The sequence below is a fragment of the Crocodylus porosus genome, unplaced genomic scaffold, assembly GCF_001723895.1.
Source record: "Crocodylus porosus isolate Cpor-Errol unplaced genomic scaffold, CroPor_comp1, whole genome shotgun sequence".
Classification (NCBI taxonomy): domain Eukaryota; kingdom Metazoa; phylum Chordata; order Crocodylia; family Crocodylidae; genus Crocodylus; species Crocodylus porosus.
In genome coordinates this window covers 5,426,349-5,442,397 of record NW_017728943.1, presented here as the reverse complement: position 1 = coordinate 5,442,397, position 16,049 = coordinate 5,426,349, and the positions used below count along the sequence as shown (strand labels likewise).

At 46.4% G+C, this 16,049-nt stretch overlaps 1 protein-coding gene across 1 annotated transcript in view; it reads left to right on the top strand.

The window, feature by feature from the left end:
* The window catches only part of LOC109318976 (corticotropin-releasing factor receptor 1), a 52,908-nt gene extending 37,162 nt beyond the window's left edge, over positions 1–15,746 (top strand). Inside the window, exons 7-10 of the mRNA XM_019548489.1 lie at positions 1,382–1,467; positions 7,599–7,734; positions 8,200–8,241; positions 13,144–15,746. Of these exons, the coding sequence (XP_019404034.1) occupies positions 1,382–1,467; positions 7,599–7,734; positions 8,200–8,241; positions 13,144–13,284 (405 nt within the window). The 3' untranslated portion in view covers positions 13,285–15,746. The remainder of the gene's footprint in view (positions 1–1,381; positions 1,468–7,598; positions 7,735–8,199; positions 8,242–13,143) is intronic.
* The last annotated feature ends 303 nt before the right edge of the window (positions 15,747–16,049 follow it).

Sequence of the window (16,049 nt, the reverse complement as noted above, 5' to 3'; positions counted from 1 at the left end):
CTCCCCTCCATAGTCAGTTCTTTGGCCTGTTGCCCTCTATCCCACCACAGAGCACAGTCTGCAGCAGGTAGCCATCAGACTGGTTGCTTCATCCAAACCGTCAGAATGTTTTCCTCGCTGCTGCTGAAGTGACTCTGTCTTTCAAATGATCTCTTCTGAGTGCCTTTGTTCTGACATAGTCATGACAGCTGACTGCAAGCAGCCTATAGTGATCACTGAACTCAATAAATTCGCAGGCGTGTATGAATGAAAAAAACGTGCTTTAATTGTAGAGAAGTATGCAACATATACAGAACCTTTGTCTGTCTCTCAGTAACTGGGCACATCTACACAAGACGCAACTGCAGTCGTTACTGCGCATTTATTTAGTACTTGTAATAGCAAGTACTAAATGAATGTGCAGTAACCAGAGTTGCTGCACAGTAGTGCTGGCAAATGTCTTTTAAGTGACACTACTGCACAAGCCTAATAATACTGCACAGTAGCATATTAGCACTGTCTGTGCTATGACATGCTATTGTGCTGTATTTTTCAGCCATTGTGCAGTCAATATCTCATGTCGATGTGCCCACTGACTCCTAACTAGCTGCTCCATAAGGGCCTGCCCCCCAAGTCCCAACTCACTCACTCTCCTGTTAGGGAGCATCTATAAATTAGAACTTCTATCACTATACTGCTGTTGGCAACATTTCACTCCAAAGGCCAGCAGTGTGATTGTGCCAGCTTTCCTGAAAGTCGAGTTGCATGCAGTGTCCTGAAAAATCCAGGTTACTAAGAAAATATGGGTCTCAAGCTGACCCTTTTCATGCCAATCCTAGGTGCACTGTGGGTCTGGGTAAACCCTTCCCACTGCTCTGACCATTCTGCCCTATGGATGGATACCTGCTAGGGAATAGAAGGAAACCAAACAGCAAAGTTTACGCAAGACTGAAAACAGGATGTAGGTGTCCAGGGTCTGGGAAGTCAGCAGATACCTTTACTGTTCCACAGAGTCTCCCAAGATCTTTTATGAGCTGTCATCCAGAACAGGACACCTTCTCCCATAGAATCTTCTGGGGATTATTGACAATAGTGTAACTAGGGGTGGGTGAGTGGGGCGCTAGTTCCAGGCAGTGATTTAGAGGATATGCCAGAATGGGAGGAATGGGAGCCCCTGTGCTGCAGCAGCAGCATCCCGTGCTATGCAGCAACAGCAGCCAGGGTCTTTGAGTTTCTAGGATCAGTAAGACACACATACAGCCACATGCACTCCCTAGTATCTCTGCCTAGGGCATAACACATGCAACATAGACCTCTGATTGTTGGCACGACATACGGAGGCATAGATGAGGTGCAGGAGGTGTTTCTGTGTTAATGAGTCTCCTTCCTTTGTCTATTCCAGATCAATTTTATCTTTTTATTCAACATTGTCCGAATACTCATGACGAAGCTCCGGGCCTCAACCACATCAGAGACCATCCAGTACAGGTAGCAGTGAACACTGGGGAATACCATAATAGCACTGTAACAAAGTGCTTGTCCAGAGGGTGACCATGATGCCCCCTGGTGGTCACATGGCCCTAACCTGTTCTGCCCTTGTGGGGAACCCTTCCCTTTGCTCACCCACCATGCCTTGATGTTCTAGTCCTTTAAAGGAAGGGAGGCTGCCCCAGGGCTTTCCAAGGCTGGCCTCACTCATTGATTTGCAGGCTAATCATGTGTCTTGGGGTACCCACATATGCTTGTCAGGGCCCAGCCTTCTCAGCCTCAGCCACCTCTTTCTATTGGCTGGTTCCTATGGCCTTGGCCCACAGCACTGAACCTGGCTTCTGGGTCCCAGCCTTGTCCTGGCCCTCCTTGGGGCTTGTCTCTGCCCAGTTTCTGGGCTCCAGCCTCTCCAGCCTGAAACATTGCCCGGCTCTGGGCTCTCTGGCTCTAAACACTGCCCCGCTCCTGGCTCTGCTTGCTAACTCTGTCCCCAGCAGGGCTCAAGACAACCATGTGCCCCTAGGGCACTACTGAGACCTCCAAAAACCACCCTTCACAGTCCCCCCATTTCCACCTTCATGTCCTAGAGAACAGCCATTCCTCACTTCCAGTAAAACTAGCCAAACTTGCCCAAGGACTGCAGAGATTTCTCTGGCAGTCTGCTTTTCATAGCTGTATTGTCCCCACCAAAGCCTCCTCACAGTAATGCTGTGGGCTCAGTGGATAAATACACCCAGTGGAGTCAAGGGTGTTTGTTGTAGCCATGTTAGTCTAAGCATATAGGCAGACAAGGTTATTTGGGTAAATGTTATCTCTTTTATTAGACCAAATGAATAGTCGGAAAAAACTTTCCTTGCAAGCTTTCAGGAACAGCAGACTATCCCTATGCCTGAAGAAGTGTGCCTGTGTCTGAAAGCTTGCAAAGAACAATTTTTCCAACTATTCAGTTAGTCTAAAGAAGATATCACATTTACCCGAATAAACTTGCCTGACCTCTGCAGTCAAGCATTTTGACTCAGTCCTTCCTCCTCTGTTGTAAAAAAGACCCAAGCAGCTCACCACAGGAATCAAGCCAACAAAGTCTGTGTGAGCTTCAAAGACCACAGGCAACTGGCTGTGAGAGAGTTCATCATTAGTCTTAGTGTTACCAGCAAAATGCTTTCCATTCCTCCCACATACCCTGGCTCTCCTCATCTCAGAGATGACTGTGTTTCAGCAGTGCCTTCTCTGAAATACTTTGGAGCACTCCTTAATGCAGGGGCAGGCAGTTATTTTGGGTGGAGGGACACTTACTGAGTTTTGGCAAGCCATAAAGGGCTGCATGACAGGCAGCCAGGGGCAGATAAATATTAATTTTCTAAATTGTTTAGGGGCCCCACGGGACGGATAGAATGGCCTGGTGGACCACATCTGGCCCACAGGCTGCATTTTGCCCACCCCTGCTTTAATGAATGTTGTCCACCAGTTCCTAGCTGTTGTCAGCACAGCTGGGCAGAAAAAGGATATCCAACCCTTCTAGCCAAGAAAGAAGTATCATGGGATGGAAAGGGCCAGGACTGCGGTGTGATAGGCTTTCCAAAGGACCTGTCTTAGGACCACAGGCCCGGTTGACTACGATTTTAAGAAGTCAAAATGACTACCCATTTTAGGAGCAGGGGTCTCAGAAGTTCCAGCCAGAAAGTCTGTGTTTGAGATCGTCTAAAGGGAGCATAGTAGCTGAATAACTGTCTTTGCAAAAGCCTTCCCCAAAGGGTCTGACCTTCTGCTCTCCGAAGCTGGCCATACAAATCCTGGCACAGAGGTGAGAATTAAATTGCTGCTTGGGAGCAAAACAAAGGACAAGCTAAGATAAATGAATCAATGCAGCCCAAACACCTGCTGTCCCATCTCAGGGGAGAAAACAGAGGGTGTCTTTATACATGCTCCAGGGATTGTGGGAAGGAGGTTTCTTTAATTAGAGAGGCTCCTGGGAGCTGCTCTAATTAAAGTGCCTGCAGCATCTTCTGTATTCGATGTCCTGCACTTCAAAATGGCGGTGGGGGGAGCTTTAACTAAAGCTCATTCAACAAACCTTAGTTAAAGCACCCCTGCTGCCATTTTGAAGCGCAGGGATGCTGAGTACACAAGAAACCAAGGCTGCTGGAACATGTTAATTAGCACTCACCAGCAGCCTCAATTCAGCAAGTCTGCTCCAACACGAACTAACTAGCACACATCAGAGCAGGCATCAGGCATATGTGTAGATGCCCAGAGCTTTCTTGGGTACATGGTAGAGCTGATTTACCCTCCCCTTTCCAGATAGCATTTTGCAAAAAAAGAGTGAATCTCTGAATCCTAAAATGCCAGCTGTCCTGCAGGAAGGAAAGGTCTTTCTGTCCTTCAGTGAAGTGGACTCTTCCTGTAGAGGCAGAAGGAGACTTCCCGAATGTACATAGTGTATGCTTGAGAAGATGGTTTTGCACTGCTAGAACTAGTTTAATTGAACCTCTTTGCAAATAACGAATAAACATACTTTATTAGTATTGTTAGTACAGGTGGTTGGGAATGTTTCAGCGTTCCTTCACCTGCAAAGGACAGCTTTTCAGAAATGAAACGTTTTGTCAGAGTTCAGTTTTGAATAAATTTTCAACTTGGAAAATAACTGACGGAAAATGTAAAACAGTCAAAAGAAAACATTTTGAGTCACCCAGACTGAATGCTTCTGAATTTTTAGGTCAGGAAAATTGTCAAGATTTCTACCTGTTTCAGGACAGGGAAAAACTGTGATTTCCAGAAAATATTTGTGGGTTTTGAAAACTTTGTAATAGTTTCATAGATCAGGGCAATTCAATCGCTAAACATCCAGGGGCTGCACATCCCACTGGCCACATCGGTAGAGGCTGCACACTGTATGGGCCACCCCAATGGGAGCCATGGGCCTAGGGCTGGACACCATGTGGACACCTGCCCTCCCACCCCTGCACCCCACACTCACAAAGCTCCAGCCTCACCCCTGGTCCCCACATTGTGTCATACTACACCACACCACCCCTTGGGGTGGGCACAGAAAGCAGAAACCAAAAGAGGCAGGGAAGACTTGGCTCTAGCTGCTATGGCAGCTGGATTGATGTGGGGGAGCAGCAGCTGGGTGGGAGCCGGGGGGGGCCATAATTTAACTTCCTCCAGGCTACATGTGGCCCACAGGCTGCAACCGGACATCCATGTCATAGATTATAAGCCTAAAGGGACCATTGTAATGTTCCAGTCTGACCTTTGTATAGCACTGGTCTTAGGACTTCCTCAAATTCATTGCTGTTTGGATTAGAGCAGATATTTTACCAAAAAAAAATTAGCTTTTCACTTGTAAATTTCCCAGGATGGAGATTAGTAAAACCGTTGGTAAATTGCTCTACCAGTTGATGTCTTTCAATGTGTGCCTTATTTCTAGGCTGAATTTGTATAGCTTCAGTTTTCAGTCATTGATTCTTGTTATACCTTTATCTCCTGGACTGAAATGTGTTCTACCGTTCAAGTGTCTACAGAAGCACTTATGCACTGTGATGGAGCTCAACGGATTGAGCTCATTGGGCTACACAAGACACTGACTGTCTAGTAGCTGAATAATACTGAGCAGTAGCACATCACAGCACAGACACTGCTAATACACTACTGTGCAGTATTATTAGGCTACTGTACAATAGCATCACTTAGAAGACGTTTGCCAGTGCTACTGTGCAGTAACTCCAGTTATTGCACATTTATTTAGTACTTGCTAATACAAGTACTAAGTAAATGTGCAGTACTGACTGCACAGTAGCATCTTTTATAGATGTGCTCAGTGAGTCTTTCACTATGAAGCATGTGCTTCTTGCTCTCCAATTTACCAGTGATTTTCTTGAGCTGTGGACGCCAGAAGTGGATGCAGTTGTCCCACTGTCAGGTACATAAAATCAGAGAAAGGTAGGACTGGAAAGGATTACAGAAGGTCACCTAGTTCAGCCTGCTTTTCAAGGCAGGATCTTCTAAACCACCTATCTAAACCATCCTAGACAAGTGCTCATCTAACCTATTACTAAAACTGTACAAACTCCCCTGTCACACAGCCACTAGGCACAATGCCCCAAAACACCAAAAGTGCTCTAATTTACGATTGGTAAAGCAGGGGGATGAGGGCACTGCCAGTATACTTCCACTGCAAGAACAAAAAGTATTTGTTAAAATACATTTGAAAGATTCAAAGAAGAGTGCCAGGCCCCCCCAGCTATAGAGAAAGGCAAAGATCCCCACACTCCATGCGTATCTTACTGTGGGGGTAAAATTCCTTCCTGATAACAAATGTGATGATTGGTCTGACTGAGTAAAGGAACAAGACCATCTAGTCTGGAACCTCTGGGTTTTTTAAATGATGCCACCTCTATACTCCTCCCCTGTAGTCCCCTTTTTTTACTTCCAAAGGTTGTATTTGCCCAGCTGGCCACAGCATCACACCAAAAGCTCTTACGCAACTGATTGTCCACTTTGAGCCCTTTAGTCTGGTTCTCCAGGATTAAGTCCCACATGCTGCAAATGTAGCAGGTATGCCTGGTGCCTCAGTATAGGACATTGCATTTGACTGTGCTGAAATGCCTATTGCTTCCTTGCCAACTGTTCCAGATTGCTCTGTCAGTGGGCTGACCTCTTTGCTATTTGCTGCTCCTCTAATTTGCGTGTCTGCAAATTTCATCAGCAATGATTTTGTGTTTTCTTCTAGGTCAGTGGTAAAAATATGAAATAGCTTAGGGCCAAGAAGTGTGGATCCCTACAGGAAAGAGACTGACTTCAGGTCCTTTCCCCAATTACAGTTACACTTCAGACCCATCAGTTGATTTTTAATCCATTTAATGCTGTGTTGATGCAGTGTTGTTCTGGTTTCCAAATCAAAATACACATGGTACAAATTCAAAGGCCTTACAGAAGTCTAGATCCATTATGTCAGCCTATTACCTTTATCAACCAAATTTCTAATCTCATCAAAAACAAACATCAGATTAATTTGACACAGTTTATTTTCTGAAAGTCCAAATTGATTGGTGTTAATAATTCTATCTGCTTTTAATTCTTTATTAATCAACTCCCCCACTATCTGTTCTTTAATTTCACCTGGGTTCATTGTCATGTATCCTGCCCAGTCCTAATTATCATGTTCAATTTACACGTGGAGAAACTGGACCACAGAGAGTCATAGGGTGCGTGTAGATGAAACGGGAGTTTACTTCATTCTAAATTGAAGCAGTGGGTTTTTTAAAACACTACTTCAGTTTAGGGAGAAGTAAACCCCATGTAGTGTACACCTGCGTCTTACCTTTCTCGTCTCCGGCGGCAGGGAGGGGAGGGCGAGCTGCCAGTGGGCGGAGTGGTCCCTAGGCTGTGGGGAGGAGGCTGGTGCTTCCCTCCACAGCAGCAGCACCCCCTTCCCTCCCCCCAGGTGGCACCCACGCACAGGCACCCTATTTGGGCAGTCCAGGGTGGCACCACAGCCACAGAGGGAAGGACCAGGTCCTCACACAGCTCATGCAGGCAGGCAGACTCCGGGGGGGGGAAAAAAGATCAGGTGCAAAAGCATTTAACCCACTTCAAAGTGTCATGTACACATGCCCCTCGTTTCATCTACACACACCCATAGTGTCAAACATGATGACTTAAGTTTACGTGCTTGCAATCCACAGTTCTACACTATGGTAACTGGCCTGATTTTCAGATGCACTAAACATACAGTGTGCCAACAACTTCAGAGGGCATCCTGGGTGGTCAGGACTTGTATCTGTCAGGACATTTCTTTTGGGGCTGTCAGACCCTCACCATGTGCTCACGTTTGAACCTTCTGGCCTAAATGAGTGACATAATACCAGTAGTCCTGGCACTGCTGCCTCCATCCACTTCCCACCAATAATTCTAGCATCATACAGAAGAAATAAATCCTTTCTAATAGGATGAGACAAGCTCCTTCTCACCCCACCTGCCATTTATGCTAATCTGATTGCTTCTTCTTTATCCATTAGGAGGGGCTAAACTCAGACTCACATGCCTCCAATCTGCCAGTGGGTGGGAGCAGGGGAGGTCTGCTGAGGTCTGCTGCTGTGCTGATGCAGCTCACCTCTGTACTTTTTCCTCAGGAAAGCTGTGAAGGCCACACTGGTCCTGCTGCCATTGCTGGGTATCACCTACATGCTGTTCTTTGTGAACCCCGGGGAGGACGAGATCTCCCGCATTGTCTTCATCTACTTCAACTCTTTCCTGGAATCCTTCCAGGTATGAGCTGTGGCAGCTGCATCACCCCATTGGCCAGACCCACGACATATGTACAGCCTACCAGCACCTCTCAGGCCACACCAGGGTTCCAAGAGATGTGCCACATGTGTGAAAAAGGGGCCCAGAGCTGTACTGGAGTCAAGAGCCTTGGGCTGTGTGGCAGTGATATGCAGCTTCATCCCACCCCAGTCCTCTGGAATCACTGCTAAATTCCATGAGAAACATCTGAAATTGCAAAGTTAAAAATAACTCTGATTTAGCTAGGTGTAAATTGACTCTGCTTTCTCCATGCCCAGGGACATCCTCCAACTGAAGCCACACCCAGAGCCTTCCAGGCTGGAGCCAATCCATTGCCCTACCCCTAAGGCTGGAGCTATGCCCCCTGTCCACCTTGGGCTGACTCCACGCCAAGGATTTCCCTCAAAGTTTGTAATAATTGTGGTTCTTATGTTTCCTCCCCACCAGGGCTTCTTCGTCTCTGTCTTTTACTGCTTCCTGAACAGTGAGGTGAGTGTCTTCTCGGGGATCTGTGTCTTTCATTTCTGCAAGTTCCAGGCAAAGTTCTCCCAGTGCCCCTCAATTTGTCTGACAAGCCAAAAAATATAGTAACAGGTAGATATCAGAGCAAGGGAGTTATGAGTGACCGGTCACCAGGGGATGCTGAGGCTCTCCTCAAATGTGAAGAAGCAATGACACAAATTTGGCGGATTTAACCTTGTCCCCCATAGGAAGTTATAGTCTCCATCAAAATCAGCACATCCTCTCTCTTGCCAGACCAGAGTCGGATGCCCACCAGCAAAGGCCAGTAGGGTCCCGGGACTGGAAGGGCAGAAGGCAACTCATTAAGAGGAAGCTTCTAGTTCCAGCAACACCAGATTTGTTTCTGAAGAGCTTGCAATTGGTTTATTTACCAATGCACCCAATCCCTGTTTGCCCTTGCAGAGCCAGGAGAGAAAATCCAGTTATAGTATATACTTCATAGACTTGAACAAATTCACGCTGGACCAGCTGAGGCCTGACAGCCAGCCGCAATGATACTCAGTAGCAGCATCCCCTGCCTACACTAAATATGGTCCAGAACCATTGCCTGCTTCAGCAGTGCCAGCTTGTGTCTGGTGTAAACATTCACTGGCACATCCATCCCAATCCCTCCATACTTTACCTCTAAGCAGAGCAGCTGGGGAAATGATCATTAGTTTTCATGGGAAATTTAGAATAAATTTTAGCCTTTTTTAATCAAAATTCACCATAAGAATGTGATTTTTTTTAATAGAAAATATTGTAAATATGGATTGAAACCTATTTTCTGGAGTTTTTTTGTTTCAGTGTTCAAAAACCAAAAATTTTCCCCAAGCCTGATATTTTTCACCAGATATGATGAAAAATGATTGGTTTTATTGAGAAATTTCAGCAAAACAGACACTCCTATTTCCCTGCCCCATGCTATTGTTTGCAAACCATTTTTCATTGCCATTGATTTTCATTGTTCAACCAGCTCTTAAATACATCGGAGCAGTGGGTTGTTTTGGTCAATGCACCAGTGAAATGTTATGATACTTCAGCCTAGGGCTGTCCAACTCACAGTCTAAGGGCTGCCTGCAGCCCACAAGGGGTTAAATTGCAGGGTGTGGCCTCCTACCCTGGTGCCATTCCCCCCACCACTCAGGTGGTCTTTGAACTTTGGGTGGGAAGCATGGAGGGGTGGGGCAGGCTGTGCAATATACTGCAGTGTACCTAGGGAACACCTGTGCAGCATGGCACAATGCAGTGGTGGGGTAGGGGGTGCGCTGGTGGCACAGGACAGTAAAGAAGGAGTGCCAGCAGCTCGATGAGGAGTCCATAGGCCACACTGGTGCAGCCCCCAGCTGCTCATCAGTTAGATAGTCCTGCTTTAGTCCATCGTTGTGATGTCACAACAAGATTGTCTGATGTCCCCACAGCATATTTTAGCCTAATAGGCAAAGCCCCTGGATGAACTTCATGCACACATCCGAATGAGTTGCACACATCTGTTTGAAGACAGGGGTCACTTCACCAGACCTTGTGAGTTCTGACCCCAGACACTAAGCTATTAGGAGCAAAGAGTAAAGGAACATGCATAGCATAGCCTAGAGGCATCTCTGGACTGATCATTTATGCTTCTCTTTTTCATACATTTCCCTGTGAATGCTCTCACACCTTTGCTGGCTGTAAGGATTGATAGCTGGGTACAAACAGAAAGAGCAAAGCCCAGGGGATAAGGAACATAAAAAGCCTTTTACAACATTGAGGACCGTGACATCTCTTAAGTTTATTCTTCACTAACTTTTCTTCAGGGAAACATGGATTCCAAGCCCATGACCTAACAGTCTTGTGTATGCTAAATAATTCAGCCATCACTGCTGCTTCCAGTTCTTACTTAAATCTCCCTTTATGGATTTTTTTAACTATGTTATTATTCTTTCCAAAAACTTTCTTTGAAAAAAAAATGGTTCCAGCCTTGCTACAAAGGAGCAAGATGGCCTGGTCAGTAAATCAGGGAATCTGTTTGTGTTCACCCACTCCATCCAGGTGTCATGGATTTTTGTTCAGGCATGAAGGAAGATTGATGATTTCATTTCCACAGCAGCCAATTTCCTATGGTCAGCCATAAAAAGGCTCGCAGAGTAGCAATCAGAGAACAAATAATGTGTGGCGTGTAAAAAGAGCTTCCCTTCTGCAGAGGTGGGCTATTTACCCCCTACTCCTTCTAGCACACCTGCAAAGATTTATTATGACCTCATTCTACAAACGGGGAAACTGGACCAGAAGAAAAAGTGACTTGACCAAGATTACACAGTGAGCACAGTGGCAGACACCTGTAAATGTGACATAACAATGTGGAATTAATGAGAAAACCAAAAGGGCTTGCTGGGAATACTACAAGCCAAAGCTTGTTCACCTCCATGCACCTACATGCTGATTATGTGTGCAAATGTAGCTAAATGTTAACTATGGCACTGATGCAACTTTTAGATCCTGTTTCCTTCTGAATAGCTGCACGTACTCTACTGAGCATGCCCAGAAGGCTCCACTGTGGCAATATAGAATCCCCTGGATAGGCATGTAACTGTGTGTAAGTTCCTGCAGATGTGGTCAGAGAAAAATCATAACTAGCAACTGTTTGATGCTGTCCCATCACGTAGCGAAATAGCCTAGTGGTCATGGCACTTGTGCAAAGAGTGGAGATAACTCAATTCTATGCCTCTCTCACCCAGAGGGGGCTTACATCTGCACTTGCCAGCAAAATGCTCTAACAGACAGGCATGCAATTACATAGCTACCCAGGTGATCTTATTCCTTCTCAGTATGGTCAACAGGGCAAGCACCGCTGTGCAGGTAGAAATAGAATCTAAATAGAAATAGAGTATGAGGAAGTATCAGAAATAGTCATGTGGCTCTAAATTCAGCAATGGAGCTGAAAAGGATGGAGGTCTTGATGGCAGGACATGTTGGCTCAGTTGAGAGAAGAGAGGGGAGTAGGGGAGAGGAGGAAACCAAATGTTCCAGAACAGCTGGAATGGGAACAGATCAGAATTTATTCTGAGACCACAAAGGAGAGGCAAAAGGGAAGTAGGTTCTCTGAAAGGTTTTGAAGATGGCTGGTTAGAAATTAGCAAGCCTGTTACATATCTTCTCAGCAAATTAGTCTGTAATCTTGAGGCAGGGCCCAGACTAGTCTAAATTCAAATCTTAGGTAAGGCTGGAAGGGACTTCTGCAAGTCATCTAACCCAACCCCCTGCTCAAGGCAGGATCATCACTATCCAAACCATCCCATACAAGTTTTCAACCTGTTCCTAAAATTGTACAATCAACCCTGCTGCACAACTACAAGGCTGATTGCCCAAGGACACTGAAAGCACCGTAACCTGCCACAGGTAAAGCAGAGAGATGACAACTGTCAGTTTCTCCATCTCTCATCAGGCTTGTGGCAGGATTGTAGTGCATAAAGATGGGTGGCTGGCACTTGTTTCAGTATAAAATAACAGGCAACCAGGGAATAGAAAACCCAGGGAGCCAATAAACTTCTATGCAGTCAGCATGGAGTTGAGAAGCATTGAGATGCAGAAGCTCCCTATGTCCATTGTACTGATCAGGCTTTTAGATCTTGCCCCTGAACTTCCTTTCCTCTGCAAGCATCTGGTCTGTTCAGTGCATGTGTCATGCTTCTGTTGCACAGAGTACAGGTACTCAATGCCAAAACACAATGTATTGGCCTAGCTTGCTGGATGGATGTGAAGGGTTTTAGCTGGAAACCACTATCCAGCAGTACTCCTGATTGCAGCAGACACAGGTGAGAGCCAGGGACATGGAAGGGAGCAGCGCCAGCTAACCAGCAGCCTAACTTCTCCAGGTGTTAAATATTTTGCAGGGTAATGAAGAGCATGAAGAAATTTGTCCCACCACAGCCATTTCATCTTGCCCTCACTCTTTTTCCCTCTTAGTAGGATTCACACTTTGCAGTCAATAAAAAGCACATCTTCAATGTTTTCCAGCCACAGGAGACTTTGGCACAGTAGTTGGTTTGAATTGATGTTGCTGAGATGCAATGTGTGTGGACCATGTCAATAATAAACCCTTTCAAATCATCATTCACCTCCCTTCCAGCCCACTAGACAGCTTTAGATTTGGTGTCTGAGCCACTAACTTTTTTATATAACTCAAGGCCAGATTTATTTCTCAGTATTTCTTTCCTTCTATGCTGAGAGCTTCCTCTTGCACTTCCATTTCTGTTTTTTCACTTCACGATGTTGCATGCAGAATTTATTAGGCTGAATTGTCAAGCAGGCTAGTCATGGTGGCTGGTGACCACTAGGGCACTGAGAATCAGGGCTCCTGGGACTTCTGCTTTTTATAATTGGTTAGAGTAGAGGCATGGGAGTCAGAAATCCTGGGTTCTTATCTCAAGTGTACTACTGACCTGTTAGGCAACCTTTTTTCAAATCCTATGCTGTCTTATCTTAGCATGACGGTCCTTTTCCTGGATCTGGAGGGTTTCAAAATCAGAAGAGTCTACTATGTTCATCCAGTTCAACCTGCGCTGAGGCAAACCATAAAATCCCTGGAATTTGCTTCCATCTTTACTACAAATTGACTGTGTGAGCCTATTACTCTGTGGCCCTAAGTCAGTCCCCTCCCACTCTCTGCCTCAGTTTCCCATCTGTAAAACAGGGATTCATGATACCAACTGTCCCTTCCTCATGGGCAGTTGAGAAGCCTAATTAATTGATGTCTGGAAAGTTCTTGAAGCCATTTGGTTAGAAAGTACCCTGCAGTATTATGCTGATGGGAGACTGAAAGTTGGCATGAGTTCTTTCCAAGTCCTTCGGAGACTGTGGTCCAGCCACACAATTAGTAAATTTCCTCTCTGTCCTTCACTGTGTCCCCAGGTTCGTTCCGCTGTACGGAAGAGGTGGCATCGGTGGCAGGACAAGCACTCCATCCGCGCCCGTGTGGCCAGAGCCATGTCTATCCCCACATCCCCAACACGTGTTAGCTTCCACAGCATCAAGCAGTCAACAGCCGTCTGAGACAGGAAGAAGTTATCACTCACAAGGGAGGCAGAGGCTTGCCATAGCTTCTCCTCTGCCATTTGCACTTCAGATTGAGTGTGATGTGTTAGCTGGGACCTTACAGGACAGCAGGAGGCCACAAGCTTGTGAGCCATGGCTCAGCAGAGCCCACTGGAGGAGTGTGGTGCTCCAAAGAAATCCTCTGCTAAACTCTCCAGTGGTTGACCTGGGAAACGAGACATCAGAGCAGCTTCTGCTTATTGTGGCTGGCCAGTGGGAGGCCAAGGCATCCATGGCTGTGGGTTTGGGCAGTATCCAGTGGCTCTGAAACAAGAAGGCAGCTGAAGGCATCAGCCTATTTTGGGATCCATACTTTCCCCAGATCTGTGGAGTGACAGTGATTCCCAGAACGGTGACTGCCTTACTGAAGGTATGGAAGGGTCCAGCAGATGCCACACTGCACTGCATCAATCCCACTGCTGGGGGATTTGAGACACCTTATGAGTACAGGAAGAGCCCTGATCCAGAGCCTGGGTCCTGATGTGCCATGGTCTGAGATCTTTCCTTCCTCCATGTTTGCACACACTGCACTGCTCCCTCTCAGATCTCATGTCCTGCATACCAAAGTGCTGTAAAAGCCCTGTCTGCAGCACGTGCTAAGTGCATCATATGGGGTTGGGTGACCCTATCAGAAGCTGCTGCGTGCCAGTGGCATTGCTAACCGTGTGACATTAGGGAAGTTGGTACATTTTACCTCCTCAATATTGTCAACCTAAATGCCCTGCAGAACCTCTGCAGGCCCTGGCAACAGGTACATCGCTCTAGGGTATTTTAACCTCTAATCAAGAACTGCCACTTGGGACGGGAATAGAGTTTGCTTGGTGCCATTTCAGTGTTGCACCTTATACAGCACTAAGGTTACTGATGCTCCCACACTGACCCTGCTTCTGCCTCCATGGAGCAGGATGCCTGTGGGCTACATGCCAGCACCTGCCATGCTGCCTGTTCCAGTGCCAGGGCATGATGCCATGAGGCATGATGTTTGCTAAGCTCTCAGGGCAGCCACTCCTGGTTTGGAGAGCTGATACTAGGACTCCTACATTGCTGCTTAAATTGCCCATTTTGGGGTGAAAGTTGCTTGTTCGATCTCAAGCACAAAGTTGTGTGGGACCAGTCCCTCGCAGCAGCATTGCTGAGTTACTTGTACTCAGGTTCACATCTCCTGAGTTAGCCTCTCTCAAGTGAGCATGGTCACACTTTGGAATAAGACTTGTGATTGTACTAGCGATACTGGGTGGTCAGGATTGCAGCTCATGTGTTGTGGTAGCTCCAGCTGCAGGCCCTTACTCTCAGGACAAGTATAAAGCATCAGTGCACTCAGATGAATACGGGGCTTGTTTGTGGTCAGGACTTTAGCTGGGAGCAATATTCATGTTATAACTGGAGTTAACTCTGAAGCTAAGGCAAGTCCTGGGAGAACCAGAGAACAAGGAGGTATGGAGAGTGGTCACAGCAAGCTGCTGCTGCAGGAAAGACATAGACATGAAGGGGGCAGGGAGATCAGATTCTAGCAATGGGAGCAAGTTATTGTAACTCAGTACATGTGCCCTCTATGACCTCTGTCAGCTGCAAGCAGGAGAGGCAGAATGGAGGTAACTGAAAGGGAAAAGGATTGTTCAGCCCAGAGCCAAAGACATGGTGCAACAGGGGGTGGATCGGGCAGAGCTAGCCATGACAGATCTGGCCAGGGTTAACACTGATTCTAGGGCAGAGGGGGCAAGAGTCCCCAACTGTCTTGGGGAACCCCTTCCCCCTTAGCCCCTCACTCACACATGTGATGAAGCACCTTAGTTTTTCTGTGTCATTAGACAACACAGATTTTAGATACCATATTTTTCACACATATAACATACACCCTTTTTCCCAAAACTCAGCTGCTGAAAATAGCAGTAAGAGCTTTAAGTGAGGGATGAAATACAGTAATAGCCTCTTTTGCAGCTTGAGCCTCTGCTGGGAGAAAAAGACACTTCACATGATGCACAGGGGACCAGCACAGTGAGTACATAGGGCTTTCTAGCAGCTGAATGTGGACCCCTTCTCTTCCACCCTCTCCTTCCTGCCCCAGTAGAAGCTTGTGCTTCAGAATCTGGCTACCCACCCAAGTAGTAAAAGGCTATGTACCCAGCTCAATTCAAGAAGATGGGGCAGTTTGGTGGTTTGACTGTAGTTGCCTGTTTTCCCTGAAAAAGCACTGTATTTCTCTGTATTTTCGAAAAAAGATTGTTTTTTCCCATCACTCTGCCTTTCAAAAACAAGCAGGTCTTATTCAGGAGTGTGTTGCATGTGTGGAAATGAGGTATTCCTAAATAAAAACTTGTCCAAATTTGTTGCATGTGGTATGGGCCAAAGTTTCCCCATGAAAGGTGTCCAGATGCCATAAGGAATAAAGGCTGAACTGCCCTCTGGTGTCTAGTAACCTCCTTAAGGCTTCCAGGTCATTTGTGTGGCCTCTTGGTCTTGCAAGGGAAAATCCCAGAAGCATGCACAGTTGAGGTAGTGATGGCAAACATAGCTTGGCATGGTTTGGCATGTTCTGGACACTGCTACTTTATTGCCTGGTTACTTCCTGCCATTTATTTGTCAAATATGTAAATTAGGACCATGCATCATTTACATGAAGCCTGCACACTTGCACATCTTTGGCCTTGCTAGTGAACCTCTCTTGTTAGTCACACAGTATGGCAAACATTCCCAGATTTGTTGTGTAGCTTGACCTGAGACCC